This window comes from Anopheles merus, chromosome 2L, assembly GCF_017562075.2.
Source record: "Anopheles merus strain MAF chromosome 2L, AmerM5.1, whole genome shotgun sequence".
Taxonomy (NCBI): Eukaryota; Metazoa; Arthropoda; class Insecta; order Diptera; family Culicidae; genus Anopheles; species Anopheles merus.
This window is the reverse complement of record NC_054083.1, coordinates 19,891,121-19,918,480: the sequence shown is the minus strand read 5'-3', so window position 1 is coordinate 19,918,480 and position 27,360 is coordinate 19,891,121. Positions and strand designations below refer to the sequence as shown.

Genomic DNA, 27,360 nt, shown 5'->3' with positions numbered 1-27,360 from the left:
TTGTTTGGCCTGTTAAGCAGCATATTATGTACGTCTATGTGGAAAATCATATTATTTTCTATGTCATTTATTGTTCAGTAGCATTCAGATTGTTTTTATCAATAAATGCAAATAACTAACATCATTTACACTTACATGATCGAATATCAAGACAATTTTCAACCAAGGATGAGTAAAATATAACGATTAAATGTTTCGGTACTTAAGTTACTTTACACAGCTTTCGCACTCTATAGGAAATGTTTAAAATAAATACAATGAAAAAATTAAAACCGAAAATGCAATTAACAATTCTTCAAAACTGTTGCCGAAACACTTCGTCCAACAGATGGATCAGTTAGTGCGCGTTATCTGACGATTATGTCGACGGTCGACATTGCGTTTGGGGCAGAATGAACGCAAGTGTTCATGCGAGACCATCTTCGGCACAATCGCGCATGATGAACTTTCTTCATCGACGATGATAGGAAATGCGGTGGGAGAGGATTACATTCAACTCCAGCGTGAAGAGCGCAATTCATCATCAATCCCCCCAAGCGAGAGCATTCTTGAGCAGCACACCCCTGCATAGCACTCCACTGCATGGTTCATTCAATCGCCCGATTCATCCCGCTCGTCAAGTTCGCGTTCGTCGCTTTAACCAACGTTCAATTCTTTCCCGACGGTCGTCTCGTGCAGACGGCTTTTGCTCAAGACTTGTACCGTCCCGTCTCCGGAAACACCTCACCGTGCTCAGGTAGAACCGTCCGCAGTGAATCGACAGCTTGTGTGCACCTTGCACTCTCGTTATACCTGTCGCGTCCATCGGACAATCCCCTCTGCGCAACACCAAATCGTTTGCTACACCGGCCTTCTGGGACAGAAAACTGGTCGCATTCCTAGCACACAAACCTAGGGCGAGCCTCAGGCACAAGCGAACCTGTACTTTTCTGCACGTTAAAGCGGTGTATTGAAGAAGCAACAGCAGTCGCGCACAGTTTTGAGAGTCCTTTCCCAACAAGGATTCTCTTTCCACAACGTAGCGATCTGTGTAAAAAGATGTGCAAGAGTGTGTGTTCGTGAGTGTGTTAGTATTTGTTACTGGTGCTACCTGTGTGTGAAACGATCCCGATCCGGATACCTTCCCCTGTATCCTCTCGACCACCTGCTAATAGCTAAACACCCAGTGTGCCCGTTTCTTCGCAGTATCGTTTGGCAGCGTGAAAAAGTGAAATCACAGCAACCATTGGAAAACATTACGCGCCCCGATTTGCATCTGACCATCGCGGACTGTGCTGAATTCTTAAAACGCAAACTCCTGCTTCCTTCCCGGCCCGAAAGGGTAGTTGACCCGGCGTTGTTTGCTCTGGGCAGCGAGCAAAAAAAAAGCCGAAGGCACCGAGTCTGTACGGCGAAGCATCTTGCTGCAGTACACACCTTCCGAGAGAGAGAGAGAGAAGAGCTCCTTGGTGGCCGCTGGTGCGCGTGTTCCGAGTGTATCTGTGTGTAAGTGCGTGTGTGTGTGCGCGCGTGTGCGGCAAACGAGTAGACGTGTGTGTGTGTGTGTCTGTGTGCGTATTTGCGCGCGAGCGAAGGAAAGATCAAGGCGCGCGGGCGCGCGAGAACGTTAACCTGCTCCGGCTTTAATTGGCCAATGTGTATTGCTGAAATTGTACGCAGAAACCACACCCGATCCACCAGCTCACCTTCTTCGCCCATCTCGCGCTAGTTTTCATCCGGCAGCTTCCGCAGACGCGTCTTAAAAGCGAGTAACAGCAGCAGCAGCAGCAGCATCAACAGGTCGGCATTAGCAACAGCAGCAACAACACCAGGATGGAACAGCGGTGGATTTGCTATTTGGCACAAGTAAGTACGGAAGAGTAGTAGCAGCAGCAGCAGGGCGATAAGCGCGGACCACATGGTCTGCGGGTGAGGGTTAATTTGTTTCATCTGCCTCACCATCCACTCCCATCTCTCGCGTTCGGTCCACTGCCGGCGAAGAATGTTGCTTCCATCCTGCTTCTCTTCATGATACACGCACACACACTCGGCTCATGTTTGGGGATGTTTTTTTTCTTGCTGTTGAAGTTGTTACTGTTGATGGTATTTCCGTTGCACTCACAGCATCATTTACTTTTTGGAAGCTTTTGGAAGGAGTTGGTGTGCGAGCGAATGGGATCACCGTCGAGTAATGAAAAAACATAGCAGCTGGAAAGCATAGCGAACACGATGTTGGTAGAGGGTGGTCTGGTCATGGTTGGGGTTTCATGGAATCGGTCAACTTTGACCGGCGTGCAAGCACAAGGAAACTTTCTCATTTGTACAACTCATTTTTGGATTTCTCTGTTTACAAAATTAAGTTAGTTCTTGCTTTTAAATGCGTTAATTCAATTTGAAAATATATTTCTCCTTCATTAATATGCTCTGATCCACCATAGATCGCCTTACTAGCAGGATCTTACTATTGGTTACCCAGCTGGTATAATAAGATCTTCGCAGGTTTCAATAATGGATCATTTAGAAGCGATTTCAATTTACTCATTTGCAAATTGAAGTGCTTCTTACGGAGTTTTCCAAATCACTTTCTAATGTGCACATCATTATTCACCACCTCCAAGATGTTTTTCAACAGCTGTCAAATTGAGTATTTGCATCGAAATAAAATTTCAGTCCCAACACATGATTTTCAACACATCACAAAGAACTGCCAAACTCAATCCAGCTTGAGAGGTGGTGAAAATCGTGTGTAAGAACTGAAACAGCTGTTGAAAAACATCTCGCAAGCAATGAAAAATCTTGTAGATATTGGAATTTTGACTCGGAAAAGCCTTTCAGTTCTGATTGGTACTAATCATCTCGATCATTTATTTCCGAAGTACTGATCATTTCAATGTAACCTTTGCACGCATTAACAGAAATCGTTTATCTGCTTGGTAAGGGGATCATTCCAGTTAATCATCGATATTATATTGCTGTAGTTTCAAGTCGTTGTGTTTGATATTTAAACATTGCTTTGCAATTTAGTCTGTTCAACGTTAAATATCTCATCCCAGAAAATTTACCATATTTTTAATAATTTGACCTTTTCAAGATTCTCTTTAAAATGTTTTATAAAATGCTCGTGGCCTAATTTATCTTAAACTTATCCCATTATCTTGAGATGAGGTAAAGTTTTGGCTTAACAGATAAATGATAAGTGTTAAAAATTTAGCTGTATTCAGTTCTGGCTTTGTCCAAAGGATCGAATAATATCAATTGAACTAAGAGGCGGATCGTAACAAAAGGGCTTAAGCTATCTATAAAAAAATTCATCAACTGTAAATCGTTTTCGTTTTGCTTTAATGAAGGAATGTTCTTCGAAAGCAGCATTTTTTTTCTTTTACCACCGTTCATTACCAAAAAAATAAAGAAAAAACAAAATTTGTGGAAAAAGTTCCAATGTAGATCGTTACATTTGCCCATTCATGCTCGTTCCGTATGGTTGTGCAGCTTCATGGTTAAACATCACTGCTTAGTTTTTATGTCAATTAGCAACAAAAAGCAATGAATCATCAAAAGCTTGAATTTCTGTGGTATGTTGAAGATGTTGGCTGTGTCAAACATTGTGGAATGGAAGCAAATAACCCCCGCTTTGCGTTCCACCTATAGAAATATAAAGTCAAAATGAGCGAAAATGCAGTACCATCCAGCAGCTAGCAGGAAACAGGTACGATGATTCAACAGGCAATTCATGACGTTCAACCAACGACGACGATGCCTCTGAGTGTCTTACCAGTTCGGAAGCTTTCTCCTTCACCGCGAGAGCTTGACCGCACTGGCGAGTGGTCATAATGATGTTGTCCGGATCAACTTCGGCAAACATGTTGGTTTTTTGAGTAGGGAAAACCGAGCCGAAAACTCGAGTTTGAATTTTCACCACTTCAGCCACCGGGGGCGGACTCGCCAGCTTCCCAACGCGCAAGGGCAATGAAACCGAACGACGAGTGTACTTGGTGATTTTAAAAAGTAGAAACGTACGAATTTCGCCCATCAAACAATGGAGGGAAGCCTCGTCTCATCGGCTCTTGACGAAGTGAGTTTGAATTGTTAAAACTGAAAGTATATGTTTGGTGCAGGGAAAGAATGATGATGTAAAGAAATTGGGCGCCCAAATTGCTGAGCATCATTACTTTTGTTTTAAAGATAAATATTTTTCTACAATTCTTATCTGAAACGCGTCTCATTGTACAACTTTGGAAACAAAATCATGCTGGTGGGTGACTGTAATTTCCGAACTTCTTCTCCTTCCACTCATTCAACGGACTGGTACATACTACTTTCTCCCGATTTTGGTTATAGCAAACCCCATAATTTCATAAACCACTCCATTCCATTGTTCCTGCAGAGACATGATTAACCATTTCAAAGGTTGATTTGCTTTGGGCCAACCTTTCGACACAAACACATAAAGGGTTGGACCACAGCGACCCCCCAAAAAATATGACATTGTGCCCCATCTGACACACGCAACACGACGACACTGCGCATTTGCTGGGCTGTGATTTGCATACAAAAAGCATCCCGTATCGTGCACCCAGTCCCTTGGCTCACCCCTTAGCACACGATGGCACACAATGCAGATAGGGCTGGAAAGTTGCTCGTTACATTCTTCTGTTTTGGCGTGGATCAACACCGCAGCACCAACTTTATGGTGAATTGTTGTACCACGGAGCAGGGCAAACAACAGAACGGCAATTGTTCTTCGGGAAAGGGTTTGCTGCAATCGCGGATGCGCTCCAAACCATTGCGTCTTGTGCGTCCGTTCATATCTGAAACGCAGCAAGCTGCTGGAAACGAATGGTGAAGTAGTTTTCGTCAGTATCTGCGGTTCGTTGACAAACTGGTATCTCGGTGAGGTGTCTGTGCGCGCTGTGACGCCGTTCAAGTTCAAGATCGCGTTCCGCGCGAGACATTGCCAACTGGTCCGCGCAAGTTTGTTTGTAGCTTGGAACAGAATCATTCCATCGATTCCAGTATGATCGATGCCGTAGAAATCGCGCTAGCTTTGGCTCGAATACATGTTGTAATGATTTCCAGGACTTTTCTATGTACGTACAGATAACTTTAAATATTGATTCGTTTTAATGTAGCATTAAAATAGACTTTGTTTTAACATTTGTCAAAAATAAATGACCTTCTGTTAAAAGCTGTGATGTAAACTGTAAGTTGTGCTGTTGAGAAACTTTTGCATTGCTTTTAAGTACACTGACAACCTTCGAAAAATGCACTAGATTTGCACAGAACGGTACGATTCTTGTTGCAGCCGCGTATGCTTACCATTCCTTCACGCAAATCCAAATCATACCGACGACCACTTAAGTTGCATGCTCTGGACTGTTTAAAAAAGTAAGGGGAAAGGGATAATAGCGGGTAATAATGAGAAAATTCACATAAAATCCCATCATTGCCGAGCCCGGAACATAGCGACGACGACGTTGACAGCCAACGACGCTCTGCAGATTCTACTGGGGCTTTTGTAAGTGTGTGTGTGTGTGTGTGTGTGTGTGTGTGTGTGGATGGTACCAAATCCACAGTCCGGCCCAAAGCTACAATTGCCAGGAGCAGTCAGTGGTTTCGTCCCCATTTCGTTGTGTAAAAAAACAACAGCAACGATGGTTAGCTATTTCATTTTCGATCCTTTTTTTGTCGGTGTATTTTCTCCACTTGCTTCTCAAGCATATCCGCCGTCAGAGTTCGGCGTTCTTGACGATTCGCTACGAGTTGTAAGTGAAAAAATAAAGAATGGTCCCGGGAGGCGCAAGAAACCGGCATTAAAAGGTTAATGTGGCGGAAAGCGAAACGATACGCAACCAGGAAAGGCAAGAAAAAGAACCCACAGCACACGGTTTGTTCACTTGGCACCCCACCCTCGGTCGCTCGGTGTGCGGGTTGTGGTTTTGCGGTTTAGCCGGTTCCTTCTTGAGGATGATTTTACGTTTCCGTTTTATGTTTTATTGAATCACTGTCCCTAGCGTTAGTTAAGGTGTTCTTTGTGCTGCTTTATTTCTTCTTAAAGGATAGTCTTTCTTTACGTTTTATAATCTCCCCAACACAACCTTTTATTTTTATAATAATATGATTTATAAACAAATGCAACATAAGCATTGTCGTTTTCCAGCTTTTAAACCTTATATGGGACACATTTGTCATCCTCAAACACTTTCATTCGCATTGCAATGTACCCGGACCTTGTGTGTATCTGTGTGTATGTGATATACTGCAGCAGGAACGATCCGGGTCGGAGCTTCACACAATTCACTTCACCACTGCAGCAGCAGCAGCACGACCGACTCCGAAGCACATGACACCCGGTTAGCAAGTAGGCCATCCAGCGTTGCCAGCGCCGAAACCCTGTTTTGGACGGGGCGTTCACTTTCGCAAAACAACGGCCAAACGGGTGGTGGTGGTGTTCCACTCCTTCCCGATATGGATACGTGGTATCGGTTTACCATTTCACCCTGGCATGGCCAACAAAAGAAAGCCAAAATATGCACGGCCAGGCGAACGGATGTGACGCGGGCGCCTCCCGTACGATCGGTGGAATTGGCACGCTTTAAACATTTATAATCGATTGGCTAAGGCAGCCAGGGTGGGCCCTGGGCGAGCGATGAGATACCCAATGAGGCAATGCCATTTTGCTTTCGATTGACCCGAGCTGCGCAGGAATGGGGAAAGCTTTCTTGGTTGGGTTCTTGTGTTCCCGTGCTAAATTGAATTGGGACAAGGGCAAACAGAATGTGAAAAAGGAAGGACCGGTGGGAGGTGGTGAGGGAACGAAAGTAAAACTTTATTAGCCACACTTCACACAAATCGACACCTTCGGCATGCGAAGAATTATGACGCATCGTCGAGGTGTGTGGCAGGTTGTGAAAACTGTAGCATAAATTAATTAGTTTAAATTAATTAGTAATTTGCATGATCAAGAAAACTGAAGCTCTTTTTGTACTGTATTCGCTATGCTCGTCCAATTGTGGCTTTCACGGGTGGACTGTGGTTTATTTGTTAGATATTTAATGAAGTTATTACTCCATCATCGTCATTCAAAATAAATAATGCAATTTTGAAAATGAAACTAAAAATGAAACCGCCCTTTGAACCTTACCACATTGATAATGAATGAAACAAATGAATTAACATTAAATGACCCTTATTTGTGGCTTAACATAGTGATGGGCTTCAGGTTGAACCCGTTTTGCAACTGCCAAACCCATTCACAATGGTGATCGCCCGAAATGAAGTGATACTGTTTTGCTATTGCCTTCATTATACGGTCATTTACCACACGGTTTGGACGGGCCAACTTTCTACACACACAAGACGCGCCTCTGTATGAAATGGTTCCCCGCGTTTTGTAGCACAGCCCCACAATCAATGGCCACATGATCCAGTCAAGTCAGTGGCGCGCATTTAACCCTAAAAGATCACTTTATTTTCTCAATGCTTCAATCGTCCGGCTTTGGCTGCTATGCGCGCGCGCTTAATCTGCGCAAAATGCTACTACCATCGACTCGACCGTCCGGCTCGTTCATTTCGATCGTTTGCTGCTAGGTGAAATGCTGCAAACGGGGAAGCAGGAGGAATCGTGGAAAGGTAGCACCAGTCCATAAAGACATAAAACAATTCCACTCCCAGTTGATGCATCAACTCTCACCTCGGACGGGCGAACTTCGACACAGCGACACACAGTGAGGAAGGAGATGGGAAGGCTTCGACACAAGCCACCAAGGCTGAAGATTGGCCACGGTCAAGTTCAGGCAGCTCTACTCGGGGTGGGAACTGAGGCCGGCGCGTTGAAGCGAGAGAGCGTGCTCGATCACCAACCATCATGTGCCATCGCAAGTTTCAAGGTTGCGAATCGAAACGGAACCAAAAAAAAAAGAAGCCAGCGCGGTGAGTTGAAAACACAACATGATGAGAAATCATGCCACCTGCAAAAACAAAATAAAAAGATTGACAAAACGATAAGAGCGAACACGCTCGCCGACAGATTGATATGGATGAGAAGTATCAGTTCGGGCAGCCTATATGTATTCACCTTGCTTTACGAAAAGATTGATTTATTTTTCGGCACACTGGGTTCGTCGCTGCCACCGTCGCGCGAGTCTTTCGTGTACCGTGCGCGTGTCGGAATTCATCTAACCAGCGCTTGCCAGCGTTTCGCCTGTTTGGGGCCGCTTAATATGCTGCTTTTCGGAACGAACGCGCAACACAGGCACGCATGTAATTGCATAAAACCAGTGATGTGCTGAGGGAGTTTCTGTCGGTTCGGTTCGTCAACTGTTCTTTTTTTTGTGTTGTATCGCTGACGACGAGCTGGCGAAAATGAGTGAAGTAAAGTAAATAATTAGCACCGGGAGCTGGTGGAATTTGGGTCACACTGGGATTGGGTGGCAGAATTAGTGTGTGTGTGTGTTTTTTTTTATCTTTACGTCTATGCTTCCATCTTAGCCACACACACTAGCGAATCACCTGTTTGGACACCAAATAATCTATTGTGCCGCATGATCGGCTGGTTCGCGAGATAGTAGCGCGCAGGTCTTAGTATACCGTTATCTAAATTGCTTTACCGTCGTATTTTGTCACGTTTCTGTAGAATTTGATTTGGTCTTTTTTTTGGGAGGAGTTCCAGTTTTGAAGTGATTTTAATTTAATGTGGCGTGTTTTGTGATGTTTTTTCTTTCTTCTAACGAATTTGAAGCCGATCTTCAGATTAGACTTTCTCGTTGCCATTTATTTCATTTCACAGTGGCACATTGATTTTTAACTTACCGTTAAGGAGTGGCAGTCTCGTTTTGTAAGAAAACAGATTCGAGATGGAACATTTGCTTTACGATACATAAATTGATTAATGGCGACCCTTGTTTCTTTGGCAGTTTATCATGTCTTAAATTTGTGACAAGAATGCATAAGTACTTCGTGAGAAGGAACAAGGAAAGCACGATCTGAATCTTCCTACACACTTTGGTGCCTTTAATTCAGTTTAAATGTTAATTAGCTAAGTTAGTTATATTCCTTACTGTAATTTAATTTTAATTATACAATTTGTTGTTGAGGTGGCTAGAAAGAAGGAAACACGCATTGCCCTCTTAGGACTCTGAAACCGAAGCCTCCCAGTGGATTTACCGTAGAAAACAGCCAACACGGCACCCTCGGGACGGTACCGTTAAACTTATCTCCTCTTTTGCAGCGCGCAATGGGCCGTACAGTGTCCGGCTGGCACCGACCGGCAGAACTGGGAGAACGCGAACGATACTGGTTTTTCTTTGCGTCCGGTTGCTGTTGCTGGTGAAGCGCGAAGCAAAACACTTAACAGTGGCAAAATAAATGTGTTCATTTGCAAGCGCAATTTACACGCTTTGCAGTACGCCGGTGTATTTTCCTTTTCCTACTATCCCTCCACCCCATAAATGTGGACAAATTTCGTACAACCGGGTCCCAAGAATGACCTCCTTTATCTCAGCAGCTTAGTTTCACCTCGCACTAGAACAAAGCAGTCTTTTGATTCCGAACTGTGTTGCTCGCTGCTCGAAGATGTCAACGGCAGTGCGTCAAAACAAACGGCGTGCTTCGCGCATTTGTTGGCCAAATTGTGTGACTCTCGATTTGTGAATGCCCTGGATGCGCACCAGCAGCATCCATTCTAGCGCGTGAAAGCAACCGGCCAGCAGCCTGCACAACAGATCCGGATTTAATATGCTCCGGAGTGATAGAGTGGTGATTTTGTCACTGACCCAAATATCGGAGCCGAGATATTTTCATCCCGCGCGCGCGCCCGCACCATTCATTCTTGCTCGCGTTGCTGTTGTTGCTTTTCTCGCTACTCCCACCTTCCACCACCGTTCGCAACCCTCCAGGGGAGGACGTGTGGGTTTGGAAAGTTTTACGACATCCACGCGGTTTAACCCTTTTTGGAGAGCGAGACAGTAAGATGTGAACCACAGGAACGGAGACGGAGACGGAGTTGAAACATACACAAAAAAAATCTAAAGCTTCCAAAGATGGGAAGGAGGAACCGTAAGAAAATGGGTCAAGCCATGACATGAGCCCGTCTGTGTGTGTGCGTTTTCCTCGCCTGTGCACAGCCTCCCCCCGAAGAATGAAACATATGGACGTCGAAATGAAAGCTACCGCTGTGCTGACGCGGCTATATGCAGGCCGGCCGGAGACTTCTAGAGTGAGATAAGCTCCACATGGATCCCCCCGTGGTGTTACGATTGTGTTAGAAAAGGCGTGAGTGGACGGCGAGATCCAGATGGTTGGCTAAGATCATTTACCCGGCTTAGAGGAAGTGGAACAAAAGAACGGTTCATCTTCATTAGCATAGCCTATAGTGATGGGGATCGTGGAAAGGATCGTTTTACAGGTGCGTCCATCATAAACCAGCATCCCAGCAGTGCTGACCCAATTCTGGTAGGCGTGAGCAATAATTAGATCACGGTTCTGGCGTGGCGCTTCGATTCGAGTAATTGATTTGAAAAGGGATGAATGGGGATTATGAAATATCTTTGAACTTATCTGTTGCGGAGTTTTTAAGCTTATGTGTATGGTGAAACCAATGGATGCAATTGAAATGAGTTTTACTATTTGCTATTGGTTTGAAGTTACCAATGGAGCTGCATTTTTTTTAACAGGAATCAAATAAAACCTAATATAGGTTCAGGAATTTCTTGAAAACAGGGGATTGTAAATGACAGACGTGTTAATCTATGCATATGCATTATGAGACAAAAAGATGAATTTCGCAAACTGGTTAGCATTTTTGAATTTTGCAGAATGGCTTTGGTGTGTATAGACTTTTTCTTTAAATATGTTTTTTTTTTAATATGGCCGTGTAGTGCTGGAATCTAACCATTCTTTATGAGTTGTTAGTTGCCATTAGTATTAAATCACGTTAGGTTATTATTTGTCGCTTAGGTTTGAGGAGGATGGATTTAAATTTGCTGCCTCTATCTTTCTATCTCTCTTTCTATCTGTTAATGCGTTTTGTTTATGTGGTGTGTAGTCGTCAACCATTTAACACAGTTATTATCTCCAAACATCTTCCGGAAACGTGTTGTTAAAAAAATGCTTTATGAAGAGTTTTTTAAAGAATCCACTTAATGACGTAACCGAGTAGCTGGAACCATTAATATAAAAAAAAATAATTCTAGAGGCAATATTTTTGGCCGGTGTTAAATATATTTTCTGGGTAATTTTTAATTCCAACAATACGTTTAGTTAACTCGTTGCAGTACATTAACGAACCATATTAATATTACATTACTGACCCGTATTAGGCTACAAGTGTTTTCAACTGCATATGAAATTAATTTATAATGTTATGTGTACATGTATTGAATTTTTAAGCATTGATGCACATTTGAGTGAAAATATTGATTTTTTTAACTTTTATACTGACATTTGAAGGCTACATCGAAATTTAGATCTGATTGTTGAAACAAATCAACATAAATATTAAATTAATTTTCAAACTTTTTTCTTTTGTTACTAATATGAAGTTTAACTGAATCTTGTTCCATCAATTAATATCTACGGCGTATTTCCTTTTCCAATTTCAAAACTAAAGCAACACGGTCTGACTTTTTGTTAAAATCAATGTAAATATGTTTTCATTTGCTAACTTGATTTGATTTTTTCCATTTTTTTGATTCTTAAATATAGATAATATTAAATTCTTCCCATCAAATGTATTTTACAATCAGTTCCAATATTTGTATTTGATGCGATATCACCACTATTAATCTTCATTACATTTTACTACACAAGCCACTGGTGATTTCACAAATATAGGTTTCTATTAGACCTAAAAATGCAGTGAAATGTGTTTAGTAAACAATAATCTTACTCTCACAATAACCGATAACGATTTACTATTTAAATTACCCCTAATTGCTCATTATACGCTTGTTGAGTTCCATAACCGTTCAATTTCTAATATTTAATTGAAAACAAAAGCAACCAAAAACCTAAACAATGTTCATGCAATAACCTCCCTCGCGCGAAAGCTCCCCAAAACCAATCAACCCGTTAGTGCTTATCAAATGAAGCAATCAACCCGAAGGAAAGCAAAAGGGCCAAACGTTGTTCGGCGGATATTAATTTCCCTTTCAGCTGCATATGGCGCTGCCGGCCGTGCAAATTGCATGTGGTGAAACGTAATAGGGACTCTGTGTGCGGGGAGACGTGTGGAAAAGAAACTTAAAAAAAAGCTACAAACCCTTGTTTTCTCTTTCGATCGGCAGATTCCACCCGCGGCGGCTACACTCGATCTTTTGCCTACTCGCTTGGGCCTTTCCCAATTTCCCATCGATCGGTGTCAACTTTCTTTCCTATCATTACCGGGCGCAAAGGGATGCCGTGTCGATGTCGAAAGTTGTTGAAGGAGAGCAAGGGGGAAGGGAAAATGGTAGTTGCAAACCGTTCCTTTTGTTTGCGGAAGCCGGCGGCTGTAGAATCAACCGTGCGCGTCACACCGAGATCCTCCCGTGCGCACATTTGCATACACCTCTCCCCTACCACAAACAATCGGAATGCAACGGTGTGCAACCGCGGGAGGATTCTCGCCATACGGTGCACACGTTTTCCCGATCGGCACTGCCGCAGCAATACACACACTTGCCCGAACAATCAGCCGCGAGGTTAATCTTGTGATTGTTTCTTATGATTTTGTTGTACTCGCCAGCAAACAGCTTAATAGCCACCCTCAGCTGCCGCAGGCAATCACGGGGAGCGAACGAGGGTGGGGAAATCGAGGTCATGCTCGATCGTGCCAAGAGGCTGCGGCAAAATTTTCCACCCAATCACATGCGGGGTGCGAGAAAACGGTGTATGTGTGTGTGTTTTTGTGTCTTCCGACGGTGTGTATGGGTTGGAGAATTTCCATTGAAATTGAAAACCATCATCGCTTGGATAAAGGAATCAACAGATGAACGTGTTGTAGACACTCAGTTTGTACACTCTTCTCTCCTCCTTACCTTCCGAAAGACGATCCTCGTACACTTCCCGATCGCCCCGTTGCTCGGTGAAACACGGTTGGGAAGAGAAAATCGATCGAGTACGAGATGCAAGCTGGTGTTTCGATGCTACCAGTTTTGCTGCCCCCGGGAGAGTTTTGCTTGCCTTCCGGCCCACCATCCATCTTATCCCTGGGACAGCAAGCACTTGCCAGTACAATTCCTATTGTGCTGTTTGGGAACGCGAGCAGAGGATGCACGCGGATTGGTGACATACCGGAGCCCGATGCCATATGGCAAGTGTGGGGCACTGGCGTCGAGTCGTGCTGGGAATTGGAACACGATGTTTAGCCCGGCACACACCACACGCCACGCCATATGCTGATGGGAGAGGGAGGGATACAGGAGCGAAAGGTGCTAGGGCAAAATACCGAAACCATTACCGATAGGTGATTGTGGGGAAACGTTTTCTCCCTGTCAGATTATGTTGCTAGAAGGCAAAGCTGCTAAAGGGGGAGGGGTGCTAAAGAAATGACAAAAAAAGATGGCTAGCGAAGGAGTTGTTGAATCTTTCGAAGCTCAATCGCCTACCAAATGGCTTATCTTAAAGTTATATTGATTTTTAAAAGATATGATAGTGTTGTCCCGAAAAAGCAATATTACCTAAATTCTCACGTAGTTTATAAGCCATCAAAAAGTTATGTTAAAGTCCTTATTATTAGAATTAAACTTAACCGTTGTCTGAAAAGAAGATCCAGGAGTTGAATGTCGATGAAAATTTCTACACAGGATGATTCAACAGGCTTTTAAATAATTTTAAGCAATAAAAAAACATTATTACCCACTCAAAGTGGATTTAATATAAAGCGCCTACCAGAATAAATTTAGTTTTTTTTTGTCTTGGGCAGTATCGGGGTAGAATTACTTATAATATTAAGGAATGATGTTACAGTTGCAGTGGATTTGTTAAAATAAACTTAGTGGCAAGACATATTCGCAAATTAGCTCATTCACCTGTAAAAATCAAGTCACTGCTGCTAACATAGTTTACACATGATTAATTATACTGCGTGTTTCTATCATTGGATTTGACATAAACTATAAAGCTGGGGTTGCATGTGCAGTTCACATTGGTTAGTTCGGGTTATCGGAAATTACATTCTTACAGGCGTATTCTATTCTGAACTCGATTCCATTTGAGTCGAGAAAATGAACTCCAACGTGAACTTTTCCATACAAATGAACACACAAGATTCATCAACTCGACGTCGAGAGGACTCGATTATAAAAATAGAATCCGTCTGTTAGTCTTTTTAGTATCTAAATATATGGCGTCAAATCGTGTAATGGAACAGTTCAATCACGTGTTACAATGTTTCAAATATCTATAGTGAAATTTTGCAAGTATTCTGTAGATATTTGCAATCATACAACGGAATCTGAAATCAGACCAGACTTTTAAGCTTATTTTACTAATTTAACAAGCTTCGTTGGAATGCTAAATCAGGAATTATTGAGTGTGTATTGTATACATATGAATACCACAAAACACTACTCAAAATGGTGTTTGTAGCGTACAGCATCCGTTCGATGATGGTGGTTAGATTAATTGAAAGCAATAAAGATGTAAAAAAAAACATTGCCTACCACATTCACAACAACTCTTTTATTTATAACAAGGAACATTACGACATGTCGCTTGCATAACATAATATGCATAATGTAAAGATCTTATAAATAGCATGGATATTGTACTGTTGTTGAAAACGAATAGGGAAGAAACATAGATAAATGTTCATAAAAAGAGGCCATTATTCAGTATATGTGACACTTACCGCAGATGCTATCTGATCTCCTACAGCATTATACAGATCAAACGATAACACTGCTGATGAAAACACTAAATAATTTGCAAATAACGTTGGCAAACCCCTCGCAAAATCAAACATATGAGCCCCATGTGTAATTTTAAAGCATTAATTCACAGCATAAATAATGAATGATAGAAAAGATATTTAAAATTTTCACAATCAAAAACGTTTATTATCGCATGCAGTATCATACCAGAAAGTAAAAGAGAAAAAAAAGCATACACGTGACGAATACAGCATTCAAGAGCCCATGATCATGCGGCAACGATCTCGAAGCAAAAGCAATTTAAATGATCGTATTGCGTGCACGTGTGCGCTCGAATTTATAGCGGAAAAATCTCACTCAACACTTGCTCGCTGTGACTACGGAAGGCAAACGTAGTAGTTCCATTGCCCTCAAAACAAAATGCACTCTCGATCGTTAGTTTTGACCGAGACAGTTTTATCGCCTAATTAAGGGCAATATGTTAGGGCAGCATAATGATCGTTTGTTGCCTGCGCTTGAGCCGCTGTTGTGGATAAAGCAGTTAGTAAAGCCCATGTACTCGTATGGGAACACACACGACTAAATATAACTATTATGTGCCGTAATGGAGAAATTAGTCTAACGAATGCGTCGTGGAAAACGGGTAACGATCGAAGTAAAACATATGATGCTTACTGCATTGGGGTGAGGTAGGCCTGTACGATTATTCTTTGTAGCAATTATTCAAATTTTTTATTTACTTTTTGAAATATTTTGTTCATTTTTCTTTAGATTATTTTTCTAATGCTACAGAAAACAACGCTTTTATAATAATATTATTACATTATTTATAAATAGTATAGTGGTATGATGTAAAGAGACATTACAAATCTTTAAATTAAACACCAAACATTAGGATAGGAATATTTTCTTTTGTTAATAAAAAAAGATATTTAAAATGCACAACAAAACCATTTAGAAAATCACTTCTAAATCACTAAGAAGAATAAAAATGGCCAGAAAAAAGTGTAAGCAGAGGGAAACAATGTCAAAATGACAAAAAAATCGTAGCATAATTAGTCAACAGTAGAAACGGCATCCCGAGTTTTCTTTAAACCCATTTTTAAATTCCGACAACCTACTATTTATTTAGGATCTTTAAAGTCAATTTAGTTTGAAAAATCAAAACCCTTTTTATTGTATTTTTGGCTTGGCAATCCACCACTTAGCACAGTTATCAGAAAGCTAGCCAATTTGTTCGGCAAACCAAATTCAAATTTTCCCTAAAATAAAGCAGCAGTTCCCGAGGCATCTGCGCAACTCGAATATCCCGAATTGTCGAGTTTTACATTTTTCAGCCAAAACATAAGTGCCTAATGGGTATTTTGCAATAAATATATTATTTATATACACTTTATAATTTACTTAATACGATACGTGCAGAACATTTTGATATTCCTTATTTTAAAGAGACTTTAAAATTTTACCAATAAAGCAAATCATTTTGCATTTGACAAATTTGAAAACCCGCGTACCTCCGAATCCGCGTAAGTCAAGATCTGCGTAACTCGGGAACAGACTGTAAATGTTTTGCTCTAAAATATGTGTGAGATATTAAACAACATAATTTGAATTTGAACATTATATTTTGCTGTTTTCGTAAAATATTCCAATCGTTCCATTATTTCACGCCTTTCCCGTAATAAAACTCACACACACAAAAAGCTGGCAGTTCCGTTCATTATCCGCTCCCGCCACAACTGTACCGCACTGAAATGGACCAACAAAAGGTGGGATGTACTGTTATCTCAAATAATGAACTGATTAATGATAGCTGCTTCATTATCCAAACTCCACCTAAGTAGTTGTAATGATACGCGATCCTCGGGGCAGGTGTGAAGAGTTTTGCATTTTGCATCCATCCCACTACCCCTCCATACCATGCTCGCTACATTTAATGTGCGGAAGCCTGCTACCAAAATTGCGCAAAATTTCCTGCAAGAAGACCAGTTGTGCAAATTATTACGGCATTCTCGGGTGCGAGTAAAGAAGGGAAATGGAACTGCTCCAATCCCGTACTGATGGAAAAGATAAAGCAACACATTATCAAACAGAACAATAGGGGAGGCAAATTAGTGGGACGCAGCGCAACGATGATGATTCTTAACCTAATTTCTGCTTCCCCGAAATCAAACGGGTTCTCCGGCAACCACAACCCGTGGGGAGGGAACATTCCAGGGAAGCTTCAGCTTGAAGAAGTGTTTTGTACCAGCTTTGTCAAAAGCGATGATGATAGATGAAATAAAGTGGATAAGATACTCTCATCGTCATGTTCCATCAACAGGGCGGAAAAGGTGTTGAATTGGTTACTAATTTCCATCGTTTTTCTCTGCCCAATTCCACGCCCAGCCAAAGAGGGGGGGGGGGATTTCTGCCGCATTGTTTCGGTAATTGAGCAAAATGGTGCCCTCTTTCGGCGTGGCCGCTTCGAAAACAGGAGAATCGGTCACGTTCCTCACACACACAGCATCAGCCGTGTGCGGCATCATCATTATGTGCCGTGATGGTGTAGCACACTGTTGACGCTATTGAGTAAGGGCTTTTCATGGTTGATTACCACCGGCCGGGACTCCCATACTGACCCAAATGATTCATCTTCGCAGCCGTGCAGCGAATGGAATGGGTTGGGGCTGTTGTGCGTAAAGGCTGCGATGCGTGGTGCTTGCGCCCTTCATACACAACGGGGCGCCGGAAGTGGCCCCACAGCCGCAGCCAAGCCCGGTGGAAACATTGGGGGAAACATTTTTGCAGGGTTGTTGTTGAAGCCCCATGGTCCAATTTCCCAAGCATCATCGCCACTTCATTGAGAGTGAGTAACTGGCGTGCAGCTGGGCGAAATATTAGGCCACATATTAGGCGCGTCTGAGCCACCGACTCTCAGCAAAACGCGCCAGCGAAACGGCTGTCTGGCACGCAGTTCCGGTTCGGTTTCGTTTAGAGGACTGGGGAAGTATTTTTATGTTTCGGGATGAATGCACTTCTCCGCCCGGGGGTGGATTTGTTTAAGGGAAGGGGGCATCTAATATGGAGCTTAATTAACCACGTGTGAATTAGCGCATGTTACTGTGAGGGTGAGGCTCCCCCAATTTGTTAGCGTAATTTGCGTGAGTGCACCTGAAGGATTAATGAGGGAACCTTTTCCGAGGGTCTGTAACCTTTTTTTTTGTAAAACGGGAACATCTTTCTTCACTGTGTGCATGTATAAGGGCTGTTCAGACATTTGTTGTTATTAACCAACCCTATTGCTTTTGCTTCTTTTTCCCTCGTTTACAGTTGATTACCCTCTTGTTGCTACCCGCGTACGGACCCCAGTTTGCCTACAGCTCCACCTCCGCCCGGGCACACACGCTCTGGTCGGACGGACCGGCCGCCGCCGGATCGAGCGTGGAGAAATGCTCTCCAAGTGGCAGCCTGAAGTATCTGTCCGGCGACGCGCTTACCGACAGCCCGAACTGTCTCGGGCCGAACAATGCACCGTACCCGGCCAGTTTGGTGGCGCGGACGTTTTCCAACTGGACGCCGGGCGGTTCGTCGCGTCGCGGCCGCATGAGCCAGCTGCCGACGCTGGACCCGAAGCTGACGCAGCGCGCCCTGCTGCAGGCGTACGGCGATGCGAACGAGGCGGCCACGCTCGAGAGTGCCCGAACGAGATACAGTGAGTAATCGACTTTTCACAATCAATTTCATTCTATTATGGATTTTGATTTTAACATTGTAGGAAAGGTTGTTTTAATTAGTTAAAGTATTAGTTAAAATGTATGATTTTATTCAGATTAGATATCTCTGTAAAACATCTTTGGGTGCATTCGAAAGGGAATTTTATTTTTGCTATTTCTTGGATTTTGTAATATTTGAGACATTCGGTAAAATTATGAGAATTCATGTGATAGTAGCTGAATCAAAAAGTAATTTTAATGGTAATTTTAATGATAATAATTTTAATGGTAATGGTCGTGATGCTTGTTCTGAGTATGATAAATGTCAAAGCACCATTCCATGGAATTTGAAAAAAAGATTGAAAGACACAAATTTTGTTACTTCGTTCATTCTCATATAATGTCATATCATTTAAAACTTTCAGAGCATTTTGAATGTGTATATATGTTTTCTTATTTAATGAACGAATAAAAATAATTAAATTATGGAAATATAATGAAATTTCACTAGTCTGAACAACAGTTTTTTTTTCAAATAAATCTATTTTAAATTCATCTATTGTCATTGCAAGGTAATAAAAAAATGGTTTTGGACCTCCCTAACAGTCAATGAAATAAAAACGTCCTACAATGTCGTACAGGTATCCTTTTTTTATTTAGAATTCAGAATGGTCGAAAAAGGCCGTATTGCTTAAGTGCACACGTATTTCCATATGAAATCATTTTTTTCGATTATACGGATAATTTGGATCGGTTGTCACTTGTCTCAAACGGAATAAATGTGTGCGAGTAGTAATCGACGAATGCGAATGTAAATATTTTCCAACACTATTTATCTATCATTTTTGAAATAAAAATGCCCCATAAATCTCACTCATTATTGTTTATTCTATATCTAGTCAATAAATATTTCAAAACATCTTCTATCTATGCTCAAAAATCTTGTATTCGAATATTTTTGTAATGCATCGTGTATAATACTGAAGGAATAGGATTTTGTTCTTCTTATACTTGGCGGACATGATGCTGGCCTATACAGGCTTTCGAGACTTAGTCAGTACCACACTGCCGTACAGTCAATTCCTTGCTACCGGAGGAAGGTTTATTCGAGGCTTGAACCCACGACGGGCACGTTTAGTCGTTTGAGTTGGCGACTGTACCAGGATTCCGCTCCGATTTTGAATATCGATATCTGATACTAATGGAAGGTATTGTGCACAACATACTGCAAGGTGATTCGCTAAACCCTGTCACTAGGAGCTATTTATTAAACTACTCTGTCGAAAACTGGCGTCCAGTGTGAACAAAAACGAAACTTTTAATTAATTAAGAAAAATAAATCAAGATATTTTACAGCAAAAATCTGTATAAAAATAGTAATAGAATAAATTTAGAAAAGATCTCTTGTTTTTAAAAATACTGGTAGTCCCAGAGATACACGGTACCTGTTATACGCTGATACGAAGATACGCGGTTTTCCTAATTTGACAGTTATTTGAGCAAATTGTACTGATTTAATACATCGATTGTCAAATGCCAAAATAATGTACCTTTAGATCGAATATTTAAAACCATTTCCAAAGGCTTAAAACTGTTAAATTCAGTCATAATCATATGAAATAATTGATTAAGTGTCTAAAACCATCCCCAACTTGCAAAATTACACGAAAATTAGTGATATTTAGGCTGAAAATCACAGATTCGACTTCGTGAAATTCGAGTTACGAGATTAGCCGTGTACCTCGGGGACCGCCTGTATCTTGACATCGGCAATGGATAACCGTTTAATATGTAGAACCGTTTAATTACGAGTAAATTTTTAATTTATAATTAATTGAATAATTAATTATTCTTTGTTATTTGATGCACTAACTTTAAGATAGTTTTATTAAAGAACTATTGGACCTGGGCATGAATTGTAGTTGTCATATAATTCTGTGATATTTGCCGTAGAATAACACACCGAATATTTTAAGATGTTGATTTTATTCTTTGAAGTATAAAATATCTTCATTATCTTAATCATCAAGAAGTTCCAGTTCATGTATCTATTTACAACTTTTGTGTGCTAGCTTGAAGAAATGCTTGACACTGAATCTAGACAGCGAGGAACTTTTCGTTATTTAGAAAGTCAAGATTAGGATAAGCGTAGTACGTGTTATAGAAGTCCTAGTTGAATCCATCTAATAGTTTTTTTAAGCCATACTTAATTATGGCCATATATACTGGTTTATATTGGTTTTTATACATCACACTAAATTTAGATTTCGATAAAATAAAAATAATTAACACGCTTTACATGATATTAACAACTTTCTGAAGCTTCACCTTCTCGATAAAAGATTTTAAGTGAAGTGCTGCTGTTTCGCCAAAAACTCGTACAAACGTAAACAATCCATTTTCCGTCCAGTCTCGAAACGACTGCCTAAGTAGTGAAACTATATTTTCGCTGGTTTCGATTAAAGTAGTTCGTTTCGCTCGGGGGAGAGCTCTTTTTCCACGTCCACTTGCGCCACACGTGGAAATGTAATCATTTGCCAAAAAAAAACAATTCAATTTTCGAAAGGTACCGTGTATCATTGACGCGAGTGCTTCTTAACTACGCACGGCGGCTAACACACTCATAAACCACATGGCGCGGAGCGCTGGAAGTTGTACGCATTTCACGCTCGCAAGCCGTCTGCTGTCCACCGGGCCAATAAAATTGAAAGCAAAACACATGAAGCAAAAACGGTGCCGAAGAAGGAACGATCGGTTCCACTTTTCCGACCGATTCCCAAGCGACTACCACCAACCGGTGCCATATCAGTAAATCGCGCCGCCACAACACTCCAAACAGGGAGGGACAGCGAAATGAATTTGGGGAAATGAGGCAGAGAAAGGAAAGGTATCGCTAACAGCCGGAAGCGCACAAATCCGTAACTCACACGCCCGCGTACTTCAAACACAAACGCGAGGCGAGAACTGGGCCGCGCAAATGGCGAAAACACTTCACTTTCTTCCCACCGCCGCCGACGCGGTCCACGGGAGGGGGTCTGGGAAAAAGCGAAACTAACGGACAATCGTTTTCACAGTTCTTGCCCCTAATCGATGTGTTTCCCTCCCGTTGTTTTACAACCATCCCTTTCGCGTCTTCGTGCGCACTGGCGCGCACGCTACCCTTTTGCGTAGAAACGGCCAACAACAGTGCGCGAGTGCGGAGAGAGCGTCGAAAGTGTCAACAAGTTTCAGGTTCAGGGCCGGTCGGAAATGGAAATGGTTCCGCTGCGATGTGACACTGCAGTGCTGCTACGATTTTCGCTTTTTTTGTTTTCGTCTACTCCACAAACGGGCCGTCGTGAAAATGAGCTTTTTGTTTCTCTCGCGTGCTTCCTGGGAAGACGCTGACCCGGTCGTGACCGGTCGTGGGTTGTTGCAAAAATGGACCAAGTCACGAGATACGACGCTTTCGTACGCAGCAGAGATATGGTTTTGATTTTCTCAGCCACCTGGCAATGACATTGGCGCATGGGAGCATGTGGGAAAGGTTATGGTCGGCTTATTTTTACCCATTGTGGGATTGCATGAGAAGCATGGATGGATTTTGATGGGAAGCAAACAACGCATGGCGCTAAAAGGGCCAGGACCATCTAACCAGGTTTATATTGGACCATCTGGGCGATCCTAAAGATCGGCAATTAGTTCAGATAAAATCGCGTCGGAATGTTATGGAATATTATTTATTACATTCTCATTTTTAAATAATATTTTTTAGATGTGTTATCATCATAAGTCCCACTTATTCCATCTTTGGACTTTGTTAATTTTGAGAGTGTTTGATACATATACATAGCAAGAAGTAGCTTTTTTTTGCTTTTATGTATATGCTTTTGTTAGTTCCTTCAGGCGATCATTTGAAAGGTGTTGGATAATGATCGTATTGGCAATTTGGATATGCGGGGACGTGTTGATATGAAATGTTCAACTGCTTTAAAATAATTGCTAGTCCATCCGTAAATTTAAAGCAGCATCACCGGAAGGCCAGACGAAGTGAAATATACAACAAAATGGACTATTTGACCGGTGAAATATCTGACCGGTAAAGCTAAAGAGTGACCCGCTTTCGATATTCATAATCATCAGTCGTACGGTCATGCCTTAAGGACGCTTTTTGTCGAGTCATTCATCATTAACCCACTCATCTGATGAAATATTTTTGCAATGAAGTGAAGCACGCTCTGTGTAATTGATGTATGTGCAATATTTTCTAAAAGAAACGCGTCTTTGATTTAATGTGCACAGTAAGAGTAGGATAAGATAACGTAGAGCGACAAATCGGTAAATTAGAAAACGAACAACTTGCTAATCATTCATGTTAGATCTGCAATTTCTAACATACACGTTCTTAGTAAAGTAAAGGTATGAATACATCAAAGAGTTACAATTATGAATCGAAGGCAAAAAAATTAAAAGCCAAAATATAAAATAAAAAAAAGGAATTGAATAAATTTATTTAATTTTCATCTGGTGGCCTTACGTACTTTATGAATTTTGTTTTAATTCTCAATAAAAAATTAGCTTGTATGTCTATATGTCAGAAAATGCAAAATGTTCAAGACGTTTAGTTGTGTGGTTATTCTATCCCAGTACAATTTTTGTGCGATGTGGTGTGTAATTTGGATCCACTTGAATTACACATGAGCGTAAGCAATCATGATCATCGGTCGCAAAACATAAATTTGCACATTACATTATATTCGTACTTACGAACTCGTGGTGTAAATTAAATGTCTATGTACCTTCCAACACTTTTGCCAAAGCCTTCACAAAATGGACAGCGTGAACATTCAATAACTGCTTCCGAGCACGGTAGTAAACCTGGCCATCATTTTTTTTGCGTTGCCAAAGCAACCTGTTCTTAGCGAAAGAAAGTGTCAGCTCATTTCACGCTTCATCAGGCAAAGCATCACGCGAAGAAGCTTTCCCCCTTACGATTCCCCAGTTTGCTAAAGAATTGCGCTTCCTGCCAAAGTTGCAATACACTGAGCACACTGAGCTTGCTTTTAGTACGAGTGTGTCGTTGTATTTTTGTACCACTTGTTTTGCTCGATGACATGGCTGGAAATTTGGAATGCATCAGTCCTGTCCAAGACCACCATCGCCATCAGCTTCAGCATCTTTTCCAATCACCATCATCATCATTCGTACGTTCGCAAGAGTTGTCAGGTGTCGCGTCCGGGGCCACTTTACGCCGGGCCGAAAACCGTTACACCACGATATCCGAGCATTGCCCCGAAGTAACAGTAACTGAAGCCTTCCTCCCGTTCGGTTGGGCCCTCGGCCACAGATGCCAATGTTTGGGATGAAGGGGTGATTGCGGGCGGACTTGCCGGACGCTTAGAATGGGGCGCGTTTAATGCAACGATGGAAAGCGCACTCTCGAACGTGTTAGGATGCTAATGCGACAATATGCTAATGCTTAAAGAGGTTTGTCGGTTCCGTCTCGAGCAAGTATTGACTGGTGTGGATAGTGCATTTTTCACAGCGTAGGAGTATTATTGAGTTAAAACAAATACCATTAAAGGGTAAAAATCTTGTAAGAGTGATGTGGATTCTTTTGTTACAAGTTTTGACTGAAAATATTTTCATAGTTTCTTACTTAAACTTCTCTTGTATGATGTTATTCTCTTATTTTTAACCGTATTCAAGCATTGGCAAAAATCATTCCAAACAGCTTTATATAATGACATATCATTTTTAACTATTTCAGATAAGACATAATATAAACAAAACACATTTCAGTTTCGTTCTATTCGTTCAACTCTGTCCTAAAACGGGAACGTTTCAAGCTCCAACCGTTTATGGGTACCAATTTCAATGTCATCCATGCTCGTTAGCATTCCGATCGCAACGATTTCTCACTCCCTTTCCGTATCCTCTTTCATCAACTCATTATAAGCACCCGAAAATAAAACTTAATAGAGTGGCTCCACCAGTCCAGTGTTTCTAGAACGTTTGTGCCAGGAAACATTCCAACTAGTGATTGGAAAAATGATGTTTTCGTCAAAATCGATTATGGCTAGCTCCGATGTCTTGTGGAATCGATTCTGGATAGCAGGTCCGGAATCTGTTCCCGGTATCGATTCCGGAATCGGCTCTGAAATTGGTTTAGGAATCAGGTTCTCGTATCAGATTCGGCTCCGGAATCGGAATAGGCCCAGGAATCAGAATCCGAAATCGGAGTCGGTTTCATCATCTCCATGAGAACAGGCGTTTGGGTTCAATGATGCTACGTATTAATAGCAACGAAAAATCCAAATTTACTTATAAACGATCAATTCTCATGGAGATTCCGGGAATGATTTAGCTTCTGAAGCTTCTGATTTCAATTCAAGAACTATTTGCCATTCTGGAGCTAATTCCAATTCTGATTCCATTACCAGAGCCAATTGCTATTCCCAGGCCAATTACGATTCTGGAGCCGATTCGGATTGCGTAGCTGATTCTGATTCCGGAATCGATACCAGCATTGGAATTGGCTCCGGAATTGACTCCGAACACGGAATCGGAATCGAGTAGGTCCGATTCCGAGCTCCCACCACTAAATCCAACCCTTCCACTAGCAATTACATTACTCTCGAAAATGCCGTTCAAAATCTAATATAAATTTGTTTAATGTTTCTCCCCAGGTCGCTCGCTCGATAGCAGCCAGTGCCGGGATACGCCGTCGCGCCTTTGCAAGACCCGCTACAACACCACGGCACCGATGTACGGCGTTAGCTTAACTTCCGGCCAGCCGGTCACGATCGTGCAGAAGTTCCCCGATCTGCTCCAGCAGGTCGTCTTCGAGGTGTGCGAGTAAGTATCACGGACTCCCCGTATCACATCCGAGCAAACACAACTTCATGTGCGCTACATTACAATTTCTCCTTTTTCTTTCAACTGATCGACCATAAATCGGGCTCATTTTTTTAACCATTGCAATAAACATAACAATAAATAAAAGCTCTCCCAACAACACACCACTGCCAAAAGCGTTGCTATGCGACCATCGTTGTCCGCTGGAGTGCCACGTGATCGATCGAAAGCGCTCGATTGCGCACGATTTTGATGATACACGCGCGGTGACTTCCCCTTTTTTGCGCGCGCGCGACCATTACTTATGCAAACAGCGACGTGAGCCATTTTCCGCCTGTTTGAGCGCACAAACGAATTTAAAAGTAATGCGCTCCTCGCTTCTCCTCCTGTGCGGTGCGGTTTTCTCGACTTATTTTTCGTTAGGTTTCTGCTCCGTTTCTTATCGGGTTGCTACCAACAACGGGCGTTAAAAATCTTTGTTTTTCCTGTTTTCTCTGTTATTGGACTCCACAAATGGTATTTTATTTTTCTCCCGCTTTCGATCCTGAGTGGTGAACGAAATGTGTCCCTAAAGGAGACGCGCCAGTGCGAAAGTTTAAAACTTTTACTCGCCCCGCATTTTCTTTCACTTGCGTATGCGATTTTTTTCTCTTCTCTCTGTCTCTATCTCTCTCCAGTCGTTACTGTTTTATGTTTGTAGAGACGTCTGGGTTGTGTGCGATACCTATTAACATATCGCTTCCGATGGAATTTAATCCGGCTCGGTCGGTCTTGTTCGACCATTAGCCTTTAAACTTGACCGACATTTCTCTTTCTGCGCGAACGAGAACGGAGAAAGTTAGGCCTAGTATGTAGCTAACGCGTCGTCCCCCTGTGTGTGTGTGTCATTTCACTTGCCATCTTCGGGGCGGTCTGGGTTTATTAATGTCTACACACCAAAGGACTTTTTAAAGTATGTAAATTAATGCTGCCAATTTGCCTATCTCTTCATTGCAGATCTTCCGAGTGTGACGTTGTGCGCGGTGAATGCACACAAACGTACGTACCGTACCTGTTCCTGGTGATCCCCCTCGGTCCGGTAACGCTCACCGGCCAGGACTACGTGCTGGTGGAGAGTGGCTGCGTATGCAAACCGAAGTACGCCACCGACAAACCGAGGGAGGCGGGCGGTAACTTCATCCCTTAGGCCGACGATGTTCATCCTCATGACGACACAACGCATGGAAATGCATACGATGGAGCTGGACCACGAACCAGAAATCAACAGCAACAACAACCACAACAACACATTAGGGATTGGAATGATGAACAATGTGATTGAGATCGAGAGTGAGAGATTAGGTTTGCTCGTGCGAACTGGCTGTTGTCGACTCGACACATCCGCGAACGGTGGATGAACGTAAAATAGGCATTTTTTCTGATTTAAATTATTTGACACATTGCTTTTCTACCTCTCTTTTTTGTATGAGGAACTATCCCCGTCCAGCAGGCTCTCCACGATTACTTTCGCAATTAATTAATGACACTAACGCGGGAAGCATAGCGTGAAAGGGAATGTGAGGGATGGGAAAACTAGTACGGTTCTATGTTGAGCTATTAGTCCCGGAAATCATCTTCAAGCAGCAGCGACTGGTGGGGTTTAATTGTGTTTACGACGACTATCATCAACTATTAGAGATAGGGGCAAGACACGGCGAGTATGACGATAGGTGAGTGTAGTACTCTCGCGTGCGTGTGCGAGGATGAATTAGGTATATTTTTTGTAAATACAAATAAATATTTCTTCTCGATTTAACTAAAGCGCGCTGGCGGATGTAAGCGTTGAATGTGATGACAGTATTTGGGTTTAATTATTTTTGCCGGCTGTTGTGAATGATGCTGCTGCTGCATCATCATTTGGGAGTGTGGAAGATGGGACAGCTGGTGATGGCTTGATTGGTGTTGATGTGAATGTTGCTGCTGCTGCTGTTGCTGTTCGGCGTACTCAGCCGGTGGACTCA

At 42.2% G+C, this 27,360-nt stretch overlaps 1 protein-coding gene across 1 annotated transcript; it reads left to right on the top strand.

The window, feature by feature from the left end:
- Nucleotides 1-564: 564 nt before the first annotated feature.
- LOC121592652 lies at nt 565-27,154 on the top strand. The gene is made up of 4 exons (XM_041914288.1): nt 565-1,845; nt 18,141-18,522; nt 25,192-25,360; nt 26,357-27,154. The coding sequence occupies exons 1-4, from the start codon at nt 1,813-1,815 to the stop codon at nt 26,544-26,546; spliced, it is 774 nt and encodes a 257-aa protein (XP_041770222.1). The 5' UTR covers nt 565-1,812; the 3' UTR covers nt 26,547-27,154.
- Nucleotides 27,155-27,360: the final 206 nt, after the last annotated feature.

Bases quoted from the DNA above. Each gene is read 5' to 3' on its own strand.
- LOC121592652 (XM_041914288.1), top strand. From the start codon at position 1,813: ATGGAACAGCGGTGGATTTGCTATTTGGCACAA. The intron at 18,523-25,191 runs GTGAGTAATCGA...GTTTCTCCCCAG, and splicing joins GAGTGCCCGAACGAGATACA to GTCGCTCGCTCGATAGCAGC. The intron at 25,361-26,356 runs GTAAGTATCACG...TCTTCATTGCAG, and splicing joins GTCGTCTTCGAGGTGTGCGA to ATCTTCCGAGTGTGACGTTG.